Source organism: Danaus plexippus, chromosome 19, assembly GCF_018135715.1.
Source record: "Danaus plexippus chromosome 19, MEX_DaPlex, whole genome shotgun sequence".
Classification (NCBI taxonomy): Eukaryota; Metazoa; Arthropoda; class Insecta; order Lepidoptera; family Nymphalidae; genus Danaus; species Danaus plexippus.
In genome coordinates, this window is record NC_083549.1 from 2,102,237 (window position 1) to 2,124,198 (window position 21,962).

The window sequence follows — 21,962 nt, forward strand, 5'->3', positions numbered from 1 at the left end:
AGCGAGTGAAACGCGAACACTGGCATTTTAATAATATAAGCCGCAACGCAAAGTCATTAATTAAATTTCTCCTCTATTTAGTTACAAATTGCATAGAATATTGCTATGTAATAACAAAAATATCGGTTATATTCCTGTTTATTAATATATTTATTATTCTAGGCATATGAAAATATTATAACTTTTGTTAGACCATGACAATTAATATATGGATTTTAATGTACGTGATAATAAATAAACACTGAATATAAACGAGAATAAAACTTTATATATGTTCCTATAAGTTCCAGTTTCTGTCAATGAAATTCACCGGGTTTGGTGTCTGTGTGTAATCAAAAAAAAAATTTGTGTACCATAAACATGCCAACTAGTGACAGTCAGTTCAAAATAGAGTAGTAGAGTATTTACTGTAGGTGGTAGAGCCTAGCTGTCGTCAAGTAACTACAGCTCGAACATGGGCTGGCTCGACTGGGGAAGTACCACCCTCCCACAGAAGATCGGCGTGAAGTAGTCCTAAATGACTGAGTTTCGTCCCATGAGTAGGAGAGCTTGTTGCCCTTTCCCTGGTCCCTTTCCTGCCACAGCCTTATTCGCGCCCCTCCCTTTTCCTCAACAACTATAGTTGGCAACGCATCCGCAACAGAGATGTTGCGGACGTCCATGGGCGACGGTGACTACTGCCCATCAAGTAGGCCGTCTCCTCGTTTGCCACTTCTCACGTAAAAAAAAAAAAAAAGACTCATTTACATTTATTACCCAACATTTTAACAAAATATTAGTTTACAATAATAAAATATTCGAAGCCATCCGCAGTTTAACTACGATATAAAGTATAAGAAACATATAATTTAAATTCAAATTCTGAATATATAATTAGACGTGAAAAAAATTATTATGACTAGCAAAGTTCTTGATTAACTATCTCATAAAATACGTGGAATCTTTACCGAGAGTATGCAAGAAATATTGAATTACTTTGTAACTTCATATTGTCATATAAAAATCAATGAACGTAGGTAATAAATAAAACATAGCATATAAATAAATGTATTTTTATCAAATATAAAAAAATTTAAACATTAAAAATACCTTGAGAAGCAGTCAGCATCGAGTGGTTACCAACTCGTTACGTAATGCCCTTATATACAAATCAATACCACAATAATATCACATTTAAATAGCATTAGAAGCTAAATGAATCACTCTTTGACGACGTATCCGAGCGCTTTCATTTCTTTATCGAATTGTTCGTCACGATATTTTTTGATTTTCTGCAACCAGACGCCGATCGGGACATGATTTCTACACGTACCGCCATATCTGGCTGGAAGGCATTCTGGGTCGATTTGTTGCTGAAGGGATTTCAAGTCACTGCCGTGGAAGATAATCTTACTCCAGGCCTCTTGAGGTATGAACTTCTTGAAGAGGTAGAAGAATGTGTTGAGAACCCAGGAGTAGTTAATGATGTGAACGCTTTTAATACGGGTCGGTGTTACCAGCTAGAAAAAAGAATATTTTTTTTATTTCAATAAAACCTTTATTTATATATTATTCTGACGATTATTCTATTGATGTGTGAGATTAATAATTCAATATGAGATAAGGTAAACAAGTGTACGCAAAAGTTGGAGTCTTGCAAAGTGTACAACAAACTTTGAATATATTAAATTACAATTTTAGCATCGCATATGAAGTACGAATATAGAGTATTGTTTAAGTTTTAGTTTCTTGATAGTAATAAAATTGACATAAAAATAATCAAAGCCGAGCTTGATAGATAAATTAACATTAATATAGAAAATACAGTATGTACCACATACATGATACACGGCAGCTCATTGATACGGGAGAACGCTATATGGGGTCGTAGATTCGAATCTTGCTCGTGATGATAAATGTTTCATTCAATATATTCTAATATAAATTTTTATTTAAGCACTTCCTCTACACATTGCTTTAATGTAAAAAAAATATACTTGGAAGAGTTTGACAGATATTTCGTGAAGATTTTCAACTTTGTGATATCTTTAAAAAGTCTTTTATTATATATGGTAAAGTCTTCAAAGATAGGTAGACTTTAAGCCTATATATGTCAAGAGCATTTAAGTAATGTTTATTAACATACCCCCATTAAACAGACTATCTGATACGCTATGGTCGGAGTCAGGGTTGCGGCGTGTCGGAGTGTTATTCCTTCCAAATCAACGATAACTGTTCCGCCCATGATCTGTAACTTGGGCTGACGGATACCTATTTCAGTGATGGCCATCCCTGTTCGAATCAGATCGTCTACTGGAAACTCGTTAGGATCCCATGTTCCTGTAAATAAAAAAACAGTTACATATATCTATATGAGAAATAATAAGTGATTTTTAGTTATTTTTGGCATTAATATTAAAGAAGACTTTTAATAAATCAAATGTAACATACGACTAAAGTTTGGATATGTTATTTGTAGAATTTATTGCGAGCAGTAAAATTCTCGCCTTATCTATACAGCTTCCTGCAAAAAGGAGAGCAGTTTAATGGCTACTTCACACATAATATAGCATAATGATGCTGTGTAAGTTGTTAAACTGCGTATATAATACATAGTTGCGACCATTATATGCACTACAAATTTGCACCGTCAGAATACATACGGTGAGTTTTAAGTTTTAAGTCATAAACCTCCGTTGATACGATCATGTGTAAGGTTTATCAACAGAAAATATTAAGTTGTACGTATGTCGTGAGACAAAGCAGACTAGTGTGAATCATACAGATATATTTTCAACATTGATAACTGATTATGATACATAATAGTGTAAAATATATATGACTGCACATAAACAAAGAACTTTCTGATACATAAATAGTGAAAAATTAAAAATATTACTTTACTATTACGTAATACGTTTATATCAATTTAGTAAAAAATTAAACTACAAACATGACAAACAGAAACAAAACTAGATTGTAAAGGAATCATTCTAAGGTGGGGTAGAGCCTAACTGAGGTCAGTTACTACAGCTCTAACATGGGTTGGCTCGACCGAGGAAGGCTCTCACAGAAGATCGGCGTGAAGTAGCCTCTAATGGTTACGTTTCATCCGATGAGTGAGAGAGCCGGTTGCCCTTTAGCATTTCCCGTTTCCCATTTCCCATCCTTTCCTCCTCCCTAAACAAACAAGGTTGGAAACTCATCCGCAACATCCTTTATGTTGCGGATGTCCATGGGTGACAGTGACTACCTTCCAGTAGACCCTCAGCTCGTTTGCCACCTTTCACATAAAAAAGGCTGTGACAACGTAAAACTTATTACTCTATAATATTTAGAACAAAGCATACAAACAAATTGCTCATACAAAAATAAAAATAAAGAAAATTTAAGACATTTTTTACGTGCTGAATAATAGCTAAAAGCAAATAAATAGGCATTGACAGGATAATTCTTGTGAGCGAATTTGAATTGATTCTTTATAATTTATGATATCCTATTCTGTCGATACATTAAATGAGAGTGGAGGTAAGTTTTATTTTATAGAGAACAAGGTAAACCGATCAGTCAAGCATTCGCCGTTTTAAAAGGAGTTTTTAATTAAAATGTTTATTACTTATCGAGTTGTTTACTTATAACACAAAGGTCTCACGGTTAAATATAATTACAAATACATATTTATTTTAATCTAATAAAAAATCTACGAAAATGTTTTAGAACGTATGTAAATTTACGTTCTGAGCATGAGAACGGCTTTATTAATAAATATTATATTATTATTATGTATCTATCCTATGTTTTCATTGCCGAAAAGAAACATCCTCAAAGGATAATTGCGAAAATAAGACAAATAACTTTATTACATTTATTCTTTGTCGTCCACCAAATGTAGAGATAGCAGACTTAATACTGAATCCATTCCCTACATAGTGTTATAAGTATTTTTTTATTTTATTGTTAATGTATAAAAAGGTTTTATTGACTTGCGTATAATACTTTAACAGAATATCAAGGTAAAAACTATTACGGAATAAGATACCAGGCAAAATATATAACCTCCTCCCAAGAGGCACGTATGATACGTTTATATATTGTCTATATACCACAAGCACTAGAGTACTGAAAAACACAAAATGTAATGGGACTATAATCTTTGATAGGTTTAACAGTTATCAAACAGCTACAAAAATATAAATACACAATAACTTTAAATACCGATAGTGAATAAGTATCCAAAAGTTTAATTCTGTAATGGGAAGAACGAAAAAACTATAATATGAAGTATGTCCTCGCGCATTTTAAACTAGAACAATAAAGAGGACTTAGAAGGAAAGGACAGATACAACTTTGAATAGAGAGATTGGAAGAAGAACCTTTAACTGCTAGCACTCTCACTGATGGAAAGAAGAACAGATGCGTCAACTAACTATCATTTTGAAGGTTAAGGCCAGGACAAAAAACACTTACCCTCAAAAAGTTGAAGAGAAACTACGAATATCTTTGGATAAATTAACGATCGCATATTGTTTAAGCTCTTTGTGTTGTTTAAGCATTTTTAACAGAAAATAAGCAATATGACGTCATAATTGAAATTTTTCTTTTTTGGATAAACAAAATTTTGTTAAAATTAAAAGGGACATAAGCTCTATTGCTTTTATTTGTAACCTTAATTTTGATAGTCAATTGTTATAACAAGTGTGTGAATCTTGAGATCATTACGTAAGATCTACAAAACAATAGGTTTAATGCAAATATAGTTTTAATTAAAACAATACCGTGTGAAATGATATGATCAAATTTTGATTAATTAACTTTGACATATTAAAATTATAGTTACACATGTTTCTCTTGCATTAAGAAAATCTAACTAAGCAAAAGTAATTAAATGACTCTAGTATATAGTTTTTTTTTGTTATAATATTCGCCGGCGTAAATGTGATCATATAAAGAATTATTTATAAGAAATTGAGTGGAAAAAATAATTTGTTACCAAGTCTGACCTATCTATATATGATTTTTATACTTTTTTGACTTCAATAACTTTCATGGCCACACACAATACATAAAAAATACGGTGTTTCTTAATGGAAATGTATTTTTGAGTTTTTGAGCCAAGTTTACACTTACCAAATCTGAAGATAGAGAGTCTTCCTATATCGGGTCGGTCCACCATAGAGCCCTCGTAAGCACTTTTGACCTTCATCAAGCCCCACAGATCGACGTCTTTATACAAATGGGGATATTCCGCCCGGAACGTGTAATAGCGTACTAGCTGAGGAAAAACAATAGCTTTCTGTATATTATGGAAAAATTTGGCTAATATTTATGCTTATATGAATATATCCTTCTAGTGTACATGTATTCTTATACTCGTATTTAACCGGTTGTCCCCGCGATTTTGATTCTGTGCTATTCGGACTTTGAGACCATTCATATTGCTAATTTTTTTTATTTTTATTTATATACCAATGAAAACAATACATTGTTGAATGTTTAGAGAGCCTACTATATATTAGTAAAACTTCTACTCAGTAAGTACCACCGTTTCTTAGAAAGCATTTTCATAGTTTCCTCTATGTGAGTGTTTTTTCTAGCATTGTCATGACATAGTTTTTTTTTTTATTTCTATTGCATTGTAATAAAACTGATATTAGTACTCCGTCGTCCATATACTGAAACCGAACAGTTGTTAATACTTAATAGACTTGAACATTTAATAAATATAAGAAGAATGGCAAAAAAAATCCTCACACACATTTAGAACTTGATAAGAGTTGATTGAGAACAGAATACGTAAATTTTAATAGTGGAAGCGGTACTTTCATAAGAAGTAAATTATAAGGAAGACCACTATTCCTTAACGTTCAGATAAGTTTCTTGTATGGTACGTAGGATAAGGTACGTTATGCGCCTCCCCACCTAAATGCCACGAATTAATTGGATCTTGGCCTCCCGAAAAACGCAAGCAGAAATCCGCGATCAGAAGGATCTAAATCAAATTTAATTCGATACGCGCGCTGTTGTTTAAAAAAAATCCGTTTTTAAGGGCTTTGCTGTGTTTTAAATGCAAAACTAAATGACCCATCAAGCTACGACACTGTTAGAGCTGCATATATTAAGGATCTCAATAAATAAGTATGTAGTTTTTTTTTCTCATTTTGCAGTATTTTTTTTTAAATCGTAAATGGAAATGTACACACAATGGTCTGCCAAAGTACACAGGACTTTTTGGTCAGTACAATAAAAAAAATAATAAAGTTTAGAAATAATTCAATTAACAACTTTTTATTCATTCGTCTGGATTCCCCTACAGCAAATCATACGAGGAAAGTAAAAAAAAAAGTTTTTATAAAAGTATACACGTAAAAATATTGCTAACCCTGACATGTTCTGCGTCAGAAGAACAAGTAAAAAAAGCAATAACTAGATATATAAATATTTTTTTTATATTTTTAATAACGTGTTTATGTTTAAAATATGTCGATATAAAAAATGGCAATTAAATAAGACTTGTATTTTTATATGAAATTGAGTTGAAACGTGTTTCCGGACGTATGTATACAACGGGTAATTCAGTCATGTGGTTGTTATTTTTTAATTATGGTAGAGTATACTGCATGTTATAGGAAATATATGGTATATGTAGAGTATATATTATGTGTAAATTGTTGTGTTCTATATAATTGTTGAACCGGAATTGACCTTCGATAACGCTGATAAGTGTTATCACGGATACCAACTTTGTGATTGAATAAACAATTTGATAATTTGGTCTCCGTAATTTGATGTATTAATAAAGTTATCGTAAGTACAAGAAAATACACATTATTGAACACGTGGTTTAAAAAAGATGCTTCTTGCACCTCTAATAACTAAATTTTTTAAAAATAAAAACCAAGTATAAGAAATTCAAATGTATGTATATTTTTTTTTTGAAATCCTTTCAGCGGTTTTCGTCTAATGCGAATACAATATCAGACGTACGTCATCAAAATATATACCTCAACATATTATGTTTGCGAAAGACTAAAAAATTCGTTAGTATCTCACGTGTTTTGCATAAATTGAGGTATATTTGAATTTAGTGAGTAAAAATTTACAGGTTTGTAAGAAAAAAATGGCAGAACTTGTTTCTCTTCGTACTCTTGCGACCTTTTATTAATTATTTTGAGACAACACGATTGAAGAAACAAAAAATGGTATAGCTTACGAGTTTATGCGCTCTTGGTACTATGAAGTCTCTCGCTCGGAGAAACCTCAGGAGGAACGCGTCATCTGTCCGATGAGGTTTGCATTCTGCTCTTTCTGTGGAAAATAATATTTAAATGTCTTATAACACCTAATGTCCTGTTGTTTTTTTAACAAATCACAAAGAAATCTGACCTTAGATGAGAAACATTTACATATTCACGAAATCTTCAGGGTCAAAGTCGTTATTTATATTGTCTAGCAAAATTTATTCATTTTAAAATACAGGGAATAAGAAGAATTTAGCAGCAGAAAAGTTAAAATAAAGAACCAAAGAGAAGGAAGGAACGATAATCTTTTATTATTACTAAGATGCCATAGAAAGTAAGGAGTACCGAAAATCATGTTCCTGAGATTTGTGACGGCCGTGGCCCTGGTGGACGCGTCCTCGTTGCATAGTTCGGGTGCTAGTTCAAGCAGCTCGGGGTCTTCTTTTGTATTCAGTTCAGCCTCGAACGCTATCTCAAGGAAGCATTCATACATTATGATATCCTGGTATATGATGCTGGAAAATGTTGAATATTTGATTTCGATTGTTGAAGAACAAGATTTTCAACTATTCTACCGCCAATATTAAGACACTCGCGCAGAAACCGGCATCTATATATAATATGCGGAAGTCATTTTTATCGAAAGATTAGCCGAAAATTTATTTGTATTAACTTCATTGATTATAATTATACATATATATTTTTTATTCTACTTATTAGAAATTCCATTCACCGTCGTATTTGAAACGATATTAAAAGATACAACTAGGACAGGGTCAGATTAAGAAACTTTTTTTTGGTGGTGTGAATGAACTCTGTAAACATTTTACTTGATATGTAATATAAATGTAATATTCTTGTAATATAAAGAAAACAAGTCTCATCTCATCTGCCCGTGATAACAATTGTTGTAAAGTAACCGAAATGTCGGGAGTAAGTAATTTTTAATATTATAGAATACGGGTAGTATAATCCGAAAAATATTAGTTTTATTAATATGAATACTCGCGAAAGTCTTAGATCTCATTATAGAAAAAAAGTACTTCATCTTTATTATAAAAAATTTGAAATAATAAAAATCAATTTCAAAATAAAATCATAATAAATAAAGAACGCTTAATAAACACCCCCTTTATAAAATTAAAAATAAAAATAAGTTATTAATCAAAAAAATAGACAAAAAATCAAAACAATTAAAAAAAAAGTATAATGAAAACAAAATAAAATATATAAAACGTTACCTACCGTCACATAAACCTTGAGATTCAATTGAAATAAACGAACGAGATATAATTCAAAACAATGAACATGCTATATATAAATTCAAAAACAAAATACAACCAACATAGTCACAACACTGCACCAGTGTAAATAAATGTTTGACTAATCGTATCTCACTGAGTCATTCACTCACTATACATTCAATCATTTATCGTTCACTCAAATCGAAGCAATATTATGAAGCACTCATCGACTTTTAGCTCGCTGGTGACATTAGTATCATTTAATCGTATTTTTAAGGTCAATATATGTAATCTTAAATGTAAACCACTTAAGTAATCATTATCAATTGACATTTATATATATGTTAATATTTCATACTTATAATAAAAATATTTTTAAAAAAAGAACCATTTAAAAATGCATCGAACATCCATGTGATTAACTAAGGAGTACACATGCATGCTTTAGTAACATTCTATAATATCGGCTTAAGCGAGGCCACTGCGCTCGCCTTGACTTGAACCTTTGGCGAACCAGTCCTCGCGTATTATGATCGCCTGGTATTTATTTGATGTAACATTAAAACCATGTGGGGTTTGTTAACATTTTGGAACCTTTATTTCGGGTTACTTGCTAACTTTGAACTCTTTGTCGAAATAAATTTTTGGTATTCAATTTGTTGACACCCCAAAGAATTTGGCAATATGAATCAAAATTATATAAATAACTCATTTATGTGAGATATTGAAAATAACTATGAATATAATAATAATAATAATATTATAACATAATTATGTAAATGTAATAAATTACCTACCGATGTTATGATTGTGGTTGTGGTATGTGACGTAAAGGACTTTCACCCACTCTGCCTTCATAGTTAACAACAAAGATATAATTAACTATAAATAATATTATATATCTATATACAACGCTGAAAAATAACCACAGACAGTATTTTTTTTAATAATAAATGTTTTACGAAATTAATAATTATAATACCAATAAGATTAAATCAAAAGTATTTGTCTATTCCGACCAGGTATACCAAAAAAAAAAAACAATTTTATTAATATTATTTTTAGAAAATCAATTCAGTTACTTTACAGTCCATGCAGAAAGACCATATTAAAAAAAATCATTAAAAACATTCTTTTGTTAATTACAAGTGTCATTATAGCTCATATTTTTTTTTTTAATAAATTAATTACAAAGCTAATATATTGTACCAATTAGTAGATAGTTTACCGCTTCATATGTTATCAACCAATCAGCTATAATAGATATTTAATTAGAATGCATCTATATATATCTATATCTAAGCGTAGATACATTTCAGGTCCGTTGCGATGACTCTTATATTTCCTTTAACAATTATAAAATCTAATAACACATTGTGACTCAAAAGTCATAAAAATATTATATGGTCTTTATGTGATCAAACCTTTTAATGTTAAAAGATAGTGAAATTAAAAAATTCATAGAGATTTTAAAGTATTTTTTTTATTCAAATTAAATAGACAACTATCAATACTTTTATGCAAATACTTATTACTACTTTTTTACTTTTTTATGAAATATCTTTGTTAATTTATATATTTAAAAAGTAGTTAATAATAAATCTGTATCCATTATTATATTCTGTTCCTATTTTATATTATTAAAATAAACCAATCATAAGTTAAAAAACACGTTTTTAAATTTTATCCAATAAGAGACGCCTTAACTGTTTTTTCGTCTACTCCATATGACGAAAAAAACTGCCAATGACGCTTACATTACCATATCAAGCAAAAAAATATATAAAAATACAAATTGTTTTTCGGTTAGGCTCATAGAACCCATAAATACCTATAAATACACACCGACACACGCACACATATAAACGCAAACACATACACACAAATTTATAACTGTGTTTAAAACAGTGTATCTTATAATAAATACATATTGGCACTGGTTTTATCAAAATGTTCTTAATGACAAGTGACGTCACTCTTGTAATATTATGGCCATTAGAACGTGTTCTCTCACTAATTGTGCTGTTTAAGTATTCGAAATGAATACAATGAATACTGAGTTAACTAATGAGTTATGTTAATATGGTTAATAAACATTTGAAGTCCAGCCTTTGTGAAGCAGCCATGGAAACATGCGTTAAATTTTATAGTAATAGTGGTTTCCATACTGACATTTTTTACGATATATTTTAAACCGAGAAATTTGAATTTGGAATTTTGTTTTTGTCACAAAGACCTAAAATTTGCGACATCGGCTTAAACTCTCAATACTCCCCATATTATGCTAGGTGTGAAATTTATGAACTTTGTTATCTCGAAAGACTAACACAGCTTCATATAACCTTCTATCATCTTACTTAAAAAAATCGTAAGCCGTAATTTTTCCGAGACCAGAGTCCCCAAAAATGAGATGTTCAAAAATCTGTTGCAGAATAGTCTTAAGATGTTTATGTTTCTTAGGATTATGATGAAGTCGTCAGACTAAATTTTCTTCATGTTTGTCGTTTTCTTCGAAGTCCACAAGTTCATAAATGGGTATTCAGCGAATGACTAAATAATGGTATAGAAGGTAATATTCTCCCTATTAACAATCCTTATTGGTACAAGACTCTTATTGATATAAAAACTATTTTGGATAAATACAGTTTTGTTACCGACCCCAGCTAAATAAAAAAGAGGTTTAAACCCGCTGGTGTAAATTAACGGAGTAAACGCTAACATCGTTTTTATTTTTTTGGTACATTTAAGAAATCATTTTGTAGTAATTTCAATATATAAAAAGGGGAATTTAAAAACTAAAGTGAAGAAAAAAAATAACTATATATATATATGTTATGGCCACAAAGTTTTGGCATAATCAAATAAAGACAAATTTAAAATTAAAAAACCATGTACAATGTAATAATTTTATCTCAAGACATAATCTTAGACATAATCTTGAATTTAGGACAAAATCAAATATGGTCTAAAGATATCCTTGGCCACACAACCAGTTTACTTATACAGTAGTGATGTTCAGTGACCCTTTCGATATTAAAAACGACAAACAAAAACTAAACCAATGTCTGATATAAGAAATAAATTAAAAAACTATATATTTAACGTTGAAAACAAAAGTTTTTAATAATTTATCTACACTATACTATATTCATGGTAATAAATTTCGCTAAACATAATTCGAAAAAGATGACCGGTAATAGCTTAAGTCAAAAATATATAAATTAAAAAAGTGAAAATCCTTTGAAAAAAGTTTAAGTTTTTATATGACAACATTTAAATGAAAAAAAAAATATTATAATACTTTTACTATTTACTTATAATTTTATTATATAATATATCAGTCTAGAGATTTTATTGTGTAAAAAACTAACCAAGTTGATTTATTTTAACGATGAAACATTTCAAATTCAGTAATAAGCATGTAGCAAAAGTTATACAATAAAAAGATATTAATTTCAAATAAAAACTTCTTTATTAAAAATGTTGTTAACTTTAATTAATTTTTTTTATTCCAAAAATGTATATAACTCTGTAAATTTCATCTCGGCAAGTTATGGTTGTTGTTTAGAACTGTTATTGAGTAAGATTTATTCAAGATGTTTGCCTCATAAAACGTAATTAGAATGAGAATATCATGAACAAAGTACGTAAGTATCTTTGTACATACCAACTACTTAGACAGAAATCGCAGTATTTAGCGTATACTTAATAATTTCATGAATGTTACCTCTGTAACCAGTTCAATATAAAGCTAATAATAATGGACTTATATGTTAATTTATTTATGAATAATAATAATGAAAAATAAATTAAAAAAAAACCTTTGTTTACACAGGCTGATTACTTGACTGCAAAAAAAGATACAAATACTTTTTTTATATTTCGGAATGGCGAGTAATGACAATATTAGGCTAAACGGTAAATATATATTTAAAAAAATAATTACCTAAAGTACGTTCATAATCAAAATAAGTTTAACAAAAAAAGTGACATTGTAAATATTTTATTCGTGAACGTGAAGGGAAGTGTTAAAAAAGCAAATGAGCAATTTATAATTAAATAACATCGCCATATTTGAATATCAGACCTATTAACAGATCGGATATTGAATTTGGAACGTTGACGTCCATGCTCGAATAGAATAAATGAAGTAGGTACCGATCATAGATACGATGTAATATTTTCTTTTCAGCTTCAAATTTATGCTTGCAATAACTTAAATTATATTCTAATCATACCAAAAAGGCTATATGCATATGTAGTTCATATTTTTAACTCAGAATTTATTTATGAACCTTGTAACGTACATAGTTGAAGTGGAAAACGTGCATGATATCGACAGATCCATAGAACATGTACATTATTTCTATTTAATTATATATTAAGGGATAATTGCGCAACTCGCAACTCAGAAATTATAATTGAGGTCTTCGATTTTAAAGAATAAATAATTATGTAACGTTTATAGTTCAAAGAAGATTTCGTTAATTTTTTTATAATTTCGTTACCTAATATCCAGGATAAGGAGAATTTGAGAGCAGCGCTAGCGGGCGGAACTAGTTTGTAAGCAGATTTTGATTCTTAAAATAAATCAGAAACAAATATAGTTTATCAATTGTAAGAAAATAATGGAAGTTTAGCGGGGAAGTTTTGTAGTTAGCACTTATTAGAAGTGTTCCAAAGAATTTCTTGCAATTGTTTAAGGCTTCGTCCCGCAAATGCGAACTGCATGCGAACTGCTAAATCTAGTTTTTGGGTTATATCTATTACTTTTTTCATACGATTAGTTCAAAAATAGTATGAAAGATATGGTACAAAGCGCCCCATGCTTTTCGCATAACTATACCTACTAATATTTTGAATTTACCGCCCACTGTTTGTGTTGTTATGTTAAAGATTATTTTTTGCTTTTTAGTTGGGTTAATTAGAAAAGCATGTTGTTTAGTTTTTTAAACTATATTTTTTATAGTGTAGGTATCTACAAAACAGGACGGTTATTGCGAAATATTCTAGTTTTTCTTTCATTCATACACTAAACACAAATTTTATACAAAATTGGTAACTTCTATGTATACTTGAAGTGCCTTAAAGTTTTAACAGTCCTTCAGTCGGCGAGTGACAAAATTAAACAAAATATAACTTTGAGTAGTTATAATAATTAAAGTATGTACTAGTTTTATTCACAAAGAATTTATAGGAGATCGAAAATAACCCTAACTACTTCGAGAAAAGTATGTTGCGGCCGTGAAGTGCCCCTAGATTTTGTAATGCATCAAATTGTACTAATATGCAACTCTTCTGTCTACTTTAGAAAGAATTTGTTTATTGTATCACGTATATCTTTCTTAATACTTTGTCTTATTATCCTGTTTTGCATAAGATAAATTAATATATCTTACATTATATTGAGAGTTGCAAATTGTGCAAACATATGATCCGTAGTCCATATATTAAGTAAGAAACGAACATTGTCAAATAAAAGTCCGACCTCGTGAATCACCTTTCATGATAAAACGACCATTCTAAAGAGCTATATAACACGGAATTTTGTGACATTTAAAACAATAACAAATTCAATGGTGCAATGGAATTTTTTAAATATTTTTTTAGACGTTTGAAATGTTACATATCGAATGGAATATTTATTTCAAACTGTAGGCCTAGCACAAGTTTTTTATAGTGACACTGCATACGACACGTATTCTATTTCCGACTCAATAATCCATTCATTCATCATTCTCATTCAATTAATATTATAATGTAGGAAATTTGAATAAAGAACCGTTAACACCACACATAACCACTTCCGGTTACGATGTCAAAGCCGTCAGGGCTAACAATAACAGACAAGCCGAAACAAAAAAACTCTATGTATGTAGTGATGTACCTACTGGTGGAAATAATAGTATTTGAATTTTGACGTCTCTTAAAATATTAAAAGGCGCAGTTATAAAATAATGTATAAATACATATTTATGGCAACCTCCATACAAAGTAAACATGACATGTGAAATGGATGGCCGTATTTTATAGCTTAAATAAAATGATTTAATACCGCTATTTGTCATACACATTAATATTATGTATAAACTATCACATTGTATGTGTTAAAAATAATATCGAAACATTAATAAAATTTTATATAAGGTTGAAATGGGCTTAAAATGATTATTACTAGATTAAATGTTGCCGTATTTAACGTTTTCATTGCCAGTATTGTTGGCGCCATTTTTTCAATGCCACTAAAATATATTTCATTATAAATATTTATGAAGAAATAGCATTCGTAAGGTCGGCCTTCGCAGATTAAAAAAATTTCGAATAAGCCTTTTACTATATTTAAAACTAAAATATAATTTGTCAATTTATATTCCAGGCCATAATTTAACATGAAGCTAAATCGTTAAACGTGCGCCAATTTAAGTTCGAATTATATAGAAAAGGATCACATGTAATTGATCTTAAAAATTATAAATTCATTTTTCTTTATGTACATTATTATTTAATATGCGTCGTTAAAATAACTTTTGACCCGTATTACATTGTAACGGCTTAGTACCCACCCAACAATCAGTAACAATTTAATGTTCTAAGATCAAAGTGTCAAATAGGTATAAGTACTTTGCACGATTCTTTCATACTAGGGAGTGATTTTTGTTGATAAAAGAAAAACTTGTACTATTTATATTCATAATATTTAATGTCTGAAATAATCACATTTTACAGAAAATATAAAAAAATAACAATTAGTTAAATCTAGAGTTCTCTTTAATGTAACATTCTCACGTATAATGCCCACTACTAAGGAACTATTGAGATTAAAACATATTTAATTGTCTATGGAGTTCATCATCTGTAGACTTAGGCACCCATCTAATCATAGACATCATATTTTTTAACATATCACCTCAATAGCTGGAGCACTCTGGAGGACGCTGTATGAAATGACTTTTTATAAATATTCAAAAGATATTTATTGTCTCTGGTGTAATTTTCATTGTAAATAAAAGGAAGGTTGTGATGGGGAGGAAAATATTTATTATGTCTGTGGCGTCGCTGAGTGGGCGTGTCCGAGTCTTGACGGATCCTGGCTGGGGTAGTGCATGGGCGCGGGGGGCGCGGGGTGGGAAGGCGGAGGCCCGGGAGGAGGCCAGGCCCACGCCCGAGGACCGCCGTAGTGATGCAGATTGAAGAAGTCGTTCGGACGATTCGGCGGCGGCGGCATCTGTTGATTCAGTTACACGTTGAGGTGTCAGAGAAGACTGATATCAATTAATGTTTGTATGTTTTTATTCTTAAATAATCATCTCATTATTTATAAGTAAAAAATATTAGAATGTCTGTTTTGAAAAATAAACTCTTTATATAAATCTATATGGTATATACCGAAATTACTTAATTTTTTTTCATTACTGTCCAAAGTTTAAAGACTTACATTTTTTCCTCAATTTAAATAAATAAACAAACAAACAGTGATTTAGGCGGCGTCGCAAGCATAATTTGTATATATTTATAATTATTCATGCATACCTGTGGCGGGAAGGGATGGAGGAAGGCAGGTGGTGGTGGCAGAGCAGCCGGCAGACCAGGAACTGGCTCCAATGGAACACCTGCCTCGATAGCCTCCGATGGACCTTGTCGTCCTGTATACATTGTATAATACGAAACATTATCCAAGTGTACAAAGCCCACACTCATACCTTTTGATAGCTAGTTCAATCAAAGTGGATATTATATTAATTACAAAAATTACAAGTGAACTGAGTTTATTTTGAAGACTCTTAATATGTTTCAAAATTTAATTTAACAATTTTATAAGTTATGTAATATATAATTTGCTTAATATAGACTATGAAAAATCAAAACATGAATACAAACAAACATAGACAATAATACATAGACAGTAATACATAGACAGTAATTATGAGTAAATAATATGGATACATGAAATATAACCATACCTTGTGATTTTCCCCACTTAATGGCAAGTCTCCTGCCAGCTATCACCAACCTATTGAAGGTCTTCTCGGCTGCATGCTCGGCCGCACTCCGAGTAGTATATTGAACAAATGCACATTGAGCCCTCGGGACTAGAGTCAATGACCTGAAATTGTATATTGAGTATAAGCTATGGCACAGATAAATTAAGATTCAATCCATATAATTTGTAGATTAAATATTCATTGCAGACAATATGGCCATTTATAGTGAATTTTACAACTTTATAAATATGTATATAAAACATGTTGTATAAGGTAAGAGGGATAATATATTTTTGAAGTAAAACTTCTCATGAGACTTCCAACAAGGTTAAACGTTTAATGCTCCCGGGAAGGAGGGGGGAATAAATAGACCAAGTGAAAGGGAATGCTTGGTACTTGCAGGAATCAATTGACTTGTAAATAATTGAAAACGCTAAAAATTCCTGAAAAATCAATTTCTTCCCCTTCCTGTTTTCATTCCGACATTACGGAGTTTCCCTTCTTCCGCACGGAGGGACTCCCCATACAATAATTGTTTTATTTTCATATCAATGCTATTATTTTTAAAATATTATATACCTTATTTCACCATATTGATAGAAGTGGCCTCTTAATTCCTCTTCAGTAATATTTTCCGGCAGATTGCCGATGTATAATGTAGTAACTGTTCTGTCTTCGGGAGGTGGCAGTGCTGGCATAGCCGCAGCACGACGCATTAACTTCTCCGCCACGGGATCATTTACACCATAGTATCTGAAAAGAGATGCATTACATTTAGATAACTGTAGTATTCAATAAAACTACAATAAATTCGTCATGTATGTAATTTGCTAAGTAGCTAAGTCTCGCTTTTCTGTTCTCTCGCGTTCTTCCGACTGGAAGACAGAAACTAATAAAGTAATCTCCCTACAAAACACTTGACTTCATAACATTATTTAATAATACCGAGAAAGTATAACTAATACATAGCAATAACACTTCAGTCAGATTATATTTTTGTATGGCTTTTTAATATGTAGAAAAATTTAATTAATAACTTATGTGTTTCTAGCATATAGAATTTTTTAATCACCATTTAAAATAGCTCAAATAGTATGGTCACTGCCTTGTTGTACAAAATGTCAATACTAGCCCTTACATTAGTTAACATTTGAAAAAGTTTGAAGCTTACCATATTAACAAATAAATATAATTTCAAAACTCATACCTATCCTTAATATTTTGATCTGCCAAGGGGTCGTCGGGATCTGTTGGTTTCTCGTGTCGGTAAGGACACTCCTCACCTCTCCTACACTCTCCTTTAACCCAAAACGAACACACATGAGGTCTATTACGCTTGTAGTAAGGAGCCGTTCTAGCTAGCCGCATCAGTAGATCTGATGCACCCTTTGATTTCAGAGCGGAATTGCTCGGCTGGCTTGGATCAAATTTAGACATTTGACTATCTAAGTTCTGAATATAATATTCTTTATTGACCTCATTACGAGGTAGATCGTCTTGTATTTTAAGAGCAGCATCTCGGACTTGTATTGGTAATCCATATTCAAGATCTAAGAGGCATGTTTGGCAAACATTTTTCAATTTTGAACATGTTTGACAGATTTCTGTTTTCTTGAAACGCATTCTTGCTCCCGGACACCATCTAAATACGGTGAAAGGGCGTACACAGATCTTACACTCCTTGCCATATTTCTCTTTAGTCTGAAAAAAAATTGAATAGCATTAAAATAATATAGCCGTTACAGTCAATTTAGGTGAAAAGTATAGGCAGGTTACCAAATTAAAAAACGTAAAAAGACAACGTGAATAACAATAATATACCATATACTACCCAATTATCATTTGAGACAAATTAACAAATGCTATTAACTTCTAGGGCTTTAATCTAGCTCACAATAGAGGCATAAAAAAATCTGAAAAACATATATATATATACATTAAACAATAGAGCAGTCTAAATGCTTACCATTCGAATGTAGGGGTTATCACCAAGGCATGTTTGACATAAAATCGGGAAATCCTAAAAAAAATATATATAATTTATATCTCAAACAATTAAACATTGAACATTTGTAAGATAATCAGAAAACTTACGGAATCTTCCCAATTCTGACGATTGTATGTATTCGTAGACTTCGACACAGCCATCACAAGTATATTATAAGTTATCAACTATACAATTGAAACCATAAAGCCGTTAAATACAGCATACGCTGTCATAAGTATAAATAAATAATTGTCAAGCAACTAATTTTCTTTAATTTCAGTATCTTTATACAGCAAAACATTTAGTTACTCAACAATTAACGTAAAACGATAGTGACGATACATCACACTTCAGAGAGAAATAGAGTGGATGCAACATTGTCTATGTTTATATTTGTAGTCCATAGATTATAAGAAATTTACTTAGCGTTTTATTTACAACAAATAATAAACATAACTCATATTTTAGCAAAAATCTCTAATATTAAAGTAAGACTCTATAATATCACGATGCCACACTTACCTAAATAAAAAAAGGTTTTCTAGATTAGCCCATTTAGTGGATGATGTGTCAGTTAAATTAATTTTAAGATTCATAAACAATATTTAAATACTCAATATAATATTTTTTCTTATTTTAAATCATTATTTTTTTCTTATTAAAAATAATTTTAATAACATATTCAAAAAAAACATATAAATATAATTTTATTATAATAAAATGTCATAAATATATTAAACTTGTAATACTGACTTTGAAATTGTCAAATTACTTAAGTTTCAATATTCGGCAAAAAAATATAAATCGTCTTAAGTGCATTCACAGCTAAAAGTATTTGATATTTGTAATAATTAATTATTTTAAGTGACAAGTTTAATTGATAACGAGTGTTTATAAGTGGTGCGATGTCAATAACAACTCTGGTAAAATAATTTTCAACGGTTAAACGACACGACAATATGTTTACAAATTACAAAATAGTTATTTTTTTCTGTTTTAGTATTATTCACAACTCAAAAAAGAAAATGCACACGAGGATGCTATTTGGTGCTGCAGTTGGAGCCAAATATGTAAAGAAAAAAAGAAAGCCGTTGAAGAAAATAACGAAAATGTAGAAAATTCACAGTATGTTTCTAACCTCTGCTTATTTATAACATTTTCAGTTTTATTATTATGAAATTAAATGCCTTTTTTTCTTTTAAATAGATTTATCTTTTTATTAATGGTTGTCTAGTAAATGTTATTTAGAAAGTTAATAAAATAAAAATTTTTTAGAGATGCCAAAATGTAATAAGAGTATATTGGAAGTATACTTATTATTGATTTCCATTAACAGGGATTCAAATCACTCTGAAGAAGCACCACAACCAGAGAATTATATAATAACAGGGGGGCTTGATGATATCATCAAAATATGGCAGTTTGATAATGGAAAACTAGAAGTGAAACATCAGTTAGAAGGACATTCATTGGGTGTCATCTCGGTGGCTGTTAGTCCTGATGGAAAGAGTGAGTTATTATTAACAAAAAGGTTTTATTTATTACCTAGTTAAAATTAAAACCTCTTTTTTGAATTTAATTTGTGTAAACTAATTATATAAATAAATTGTAATGTCACATCATTTCACATTGATTATATTCTAATAAATCTATGTAGCATATGCTGATAAAGTAATTTTGTGTATGTTCCAGCATTGGCGAGTAGTTCTTTAGATTCATCACTAATTCTATGGGATATAGAGTCTGGTGAGAAATTAAAAACTATAGAGACGGGTACAACAGATGTTTGGACATTGGACTTTTCTCCAGACGGCAAACATGTGATCTCAGGAAGCAATGCCGGGAAGGTCATCATATTTGGAGTAGAGAGTGGCAAACAGGAACAAACCCTTGACACGAGAGGAAAATTTACATTGAGTGTAGCTTATGTGAGATTCTTTATTACTCGTATAAGTGATTGCAGTATTATTTAAGACACGTTATTATACTTTTTTTTTTATAAATTTTCCCGAATAGACAGCCAAGATAAAATTACAAACAAACCCACTACAAAACACACTAGTGAAAGTGTTCTTGATAAACAGTATTGTAGTCCTTGACAAATCGATTTACAGACAACGTAAATAACTGATCATAATCTATGTCTAACTGTTGGACACCCTGATTTTGTTTACCTATGATTGTGGTTACTTCAAAGTAAGAGAAACATTTTTAGAGTGTAAACTGTTAAAGAAGAGTAAATTAACAATTGTAAAACCCCTAGGTTTGTCTACATCATTATGATGGAATTTACACCTAAATATTCTTTCAAATAACAACCTGAGAGTAATATTAACTTGACGTGGATAATAACAAAATATAACAATTTCAAATTAAACTACATAGCTTCCTATAACAATTCACTATTTCCAGAGTCCAGACGGTAAACACATAGCAAGTGGTGCATTGGATGGTATCATCAACATATTTGATGTGGCCCAAGGCAAATTGGTGCACACCCTAGAAGGTCATGCGATGCCCATCAGGAGTCTAAGTTTCTCTCCCGACTCACAGTTGCTTTTGACCGCATCCGATGATGGGCATATGAAGCTTTATGATGTGTGAGTTACTTTATATGTATGCCAGGGAAATTTGTAGCGATCATATAAATGTATATATGTATGTACATAGAACTTAAACATTCAAACAGTACAAAAAAATATATATATTTGTTGAATTCTTAAAAATAAATTAAAATTTTATTTGTGAAGGATGTCCTGTTAGCTTAAAAAACCAAAGACATCATCAAATAAAATCTAAACATCGCATCATGAGTGTTATAAAATATAGCCATTTGTCTATGGTGGAGCTGCTGAAAGGTATTGACAAAATAAAACAAGATTTTTACTCTTACTATATAAATAATAGTAATAATTTACTTTCAGTATTCATGCAAATCTTGCTGGTACACTGTCAGGGCATGCATCATGGGTGCTATCGGTGGCCTTCTCTCCCGATGGTAAACGTTTTGTATCAGGAAGTTCAGACCGAACGGTCCGAGTATGGGATCTTGATAGCATGCAATGTCAGCATGTGTTTAAGGAGCATAATGATCAGGTGATGTTTATATTTTGCGATTACCTGTCGTTTATTCTAAATAGTAATTTACTTATAAATAAAGTAATATTTAAAGTTATTTTTGTTCTTTGGACAGTGGATACTTGCAATTTAATGGCTCTTTATCTGAAGCAATGCAAGTGTAATGATACACCAATGAAATAAAACTGCTAAAAGTATTGCATTATTGTTTAAGATATTTGTGATATATTACTTTTTAAGTTTTTTCTTGTTTCACTTACCTACTAAAGTATATAATTATTTTATATCTGTATTATTATTTTGACTGTCTCTTTCCAGGTGTGGGGTGTCAAGTTCAATGCCGAAAGTAATAAAATTATATCAATATCAGAAGACAAGACCCTTAATATTTACGACTGTCCTTTATAATAAAATAAAATGTACCAATTAATCATTTTGTTTTATTCTCTAATAA

At 30.5% G+C, this 21,962-nt stretch overlaps 3 protein-coding genes across 3 annotated transcripts; 1 reads left to right on the forward strand and 2 right to left on the reverse strand.

Annotated features, from left to right (window-relative positions):
• Window positions 1-1,038: 1,038 nt before the first annotated feature.
• LOC116768145 (alpha-tocopherol transfer protein-like) lies at window positions 1,039-8,617 on the reverse strand. The gene is made up of 6 exons (XM_032658796.2): window positions 8,463-8,617; window positions 7,563-7,732; window positions 7,190-7,284; window positions 5,107-5,251; window positions 2,126-2,319; window positions 1,039-1,499 (listed from the first exon to the last, which is right to left on the reverse strand). Exons 2-6 carry the CDS (start codon window positions 7,708-7,710, stop codon window positions 1,200-1,202), a joined length of 882 nt encoding a protein of 293 aa, XP_032514687.2. The 5' UTR covers window positions 7,711-7,732; window positions 8,463-8,617; the 3' UTR covers window positions 1,039-1,199.
• Window positions 8,618-15,140: 6,523 nt separating this feature from the next.
• LOC116768065 (pre-mRNA-splicing factor RBM22) lies at window positions 15,141-18,801 on the reverse strand. Its single transcript, XM_032658686.2, has 7 exons — window positions 18,538-18,801; window positions 18,410-18,463; window positions 17,651-18,144; window positions 17,023-17,196; window positions 16,423-16,565; window positions 15,992-16,104; window positions 15,141-15,686 (listed from the first exon to the last, which is right to left on the reverse strand). The coding sequence occupies exons 1-7, from the start codon at window positions 18,589-18,591 to the stop codon at window positions 15,501-15,503; spliced, it is 1,218 nt and encodes a 405-aa protein (XP_032514577.2). The 5' UTR covers window positions 18,592-18,801; the 3' UTR covers window positions 15,141-15,500.
• A 395-nt stretch (window positions 18,802-19,196) lies between these two features.
• LOC116768120 (superkiller complex protein 8-like) lies at window positions 19,197-21,938 on the forward strand. The gene is made up of 7 exons (XM_032658767.2): window positions 19,197-19,353; window positions 19,431-19,555; window positions 19,767-19,939; window positions 20,123-20,358; window positions 20,843-21,030; window positions 21,355-21,526; window positions 21,827-21,938. The coding sequence occupies exons 1-7, from the start codon at window positions 19,336-19,338 to the stop codon at window positions 21,914-21,916; spliced, it is 1,002 nt and encodes a 333-aa protein (XP_032514658.2). The 5' UTR covers window positions 19,197-19,335; the 3' UTR covers window positions 21,917-21,938.
• Window positions 21,939-21,962: the final 24 nt, after the last annotated feature.

Coding starts and splice junctions, on each gene's coding strand:
- LOC116768065 (XM_032658686.2), bottom strand. CDS start 18,591: ATGGCTGTGTCGAAGTCTACGAATACATACAATCGTCAGAATTGGGAA. Junction 18,464..18,537: donor GTCAGAATTGGGAAGATTCC/GTAAGTTTTCTG, acceptor TATTTTTTTTAG/GATTTCCCGATTTTATGTCA. Junction 16,566..17,022: donor TATCAATATGGTGAAATAAG/GTATATAATATT, acceptor ATACAATTTCAG/GTCATTGACTCTAGTCCCGA.
- LOC116768145 (XM_032658796.2), bottom strand. CDS start 7,710: ATGTATGAATGCTTCCTTGAGATAGCGTTCGAGGCTGAACTGAATACA. Junction 7,285..7,562: donor TCTCAGGAACATGATTTTCG/GTACTCCTTACT, acceptor TATTTTCCACAG/AAAGAGCAGAATGCAAACCT. Junction 5,252..7,189: donor TACCAAGAGCGCATAAACTC/GTAAGCTATACC, acceptor GTTTTTCCTCAG/CTAGTACGCTATTACACGTT.
- LOC116768120 (XM_032658767.2), top strand. Junction 21,031..21,354: donor CATATGAAGCTTTATGATGT/GTGAGTTACTTT, acceptor ATTTACTTTCAG/TATTCATGCAAATCTTGCTG. Junction 21,527..21,826: donor TTAAGGAGCATAATGATCAG/GTGATGTTTATA, acceptor GTCTCTTTCCAG/GTGTGGGGTGTCAAGTTCAA.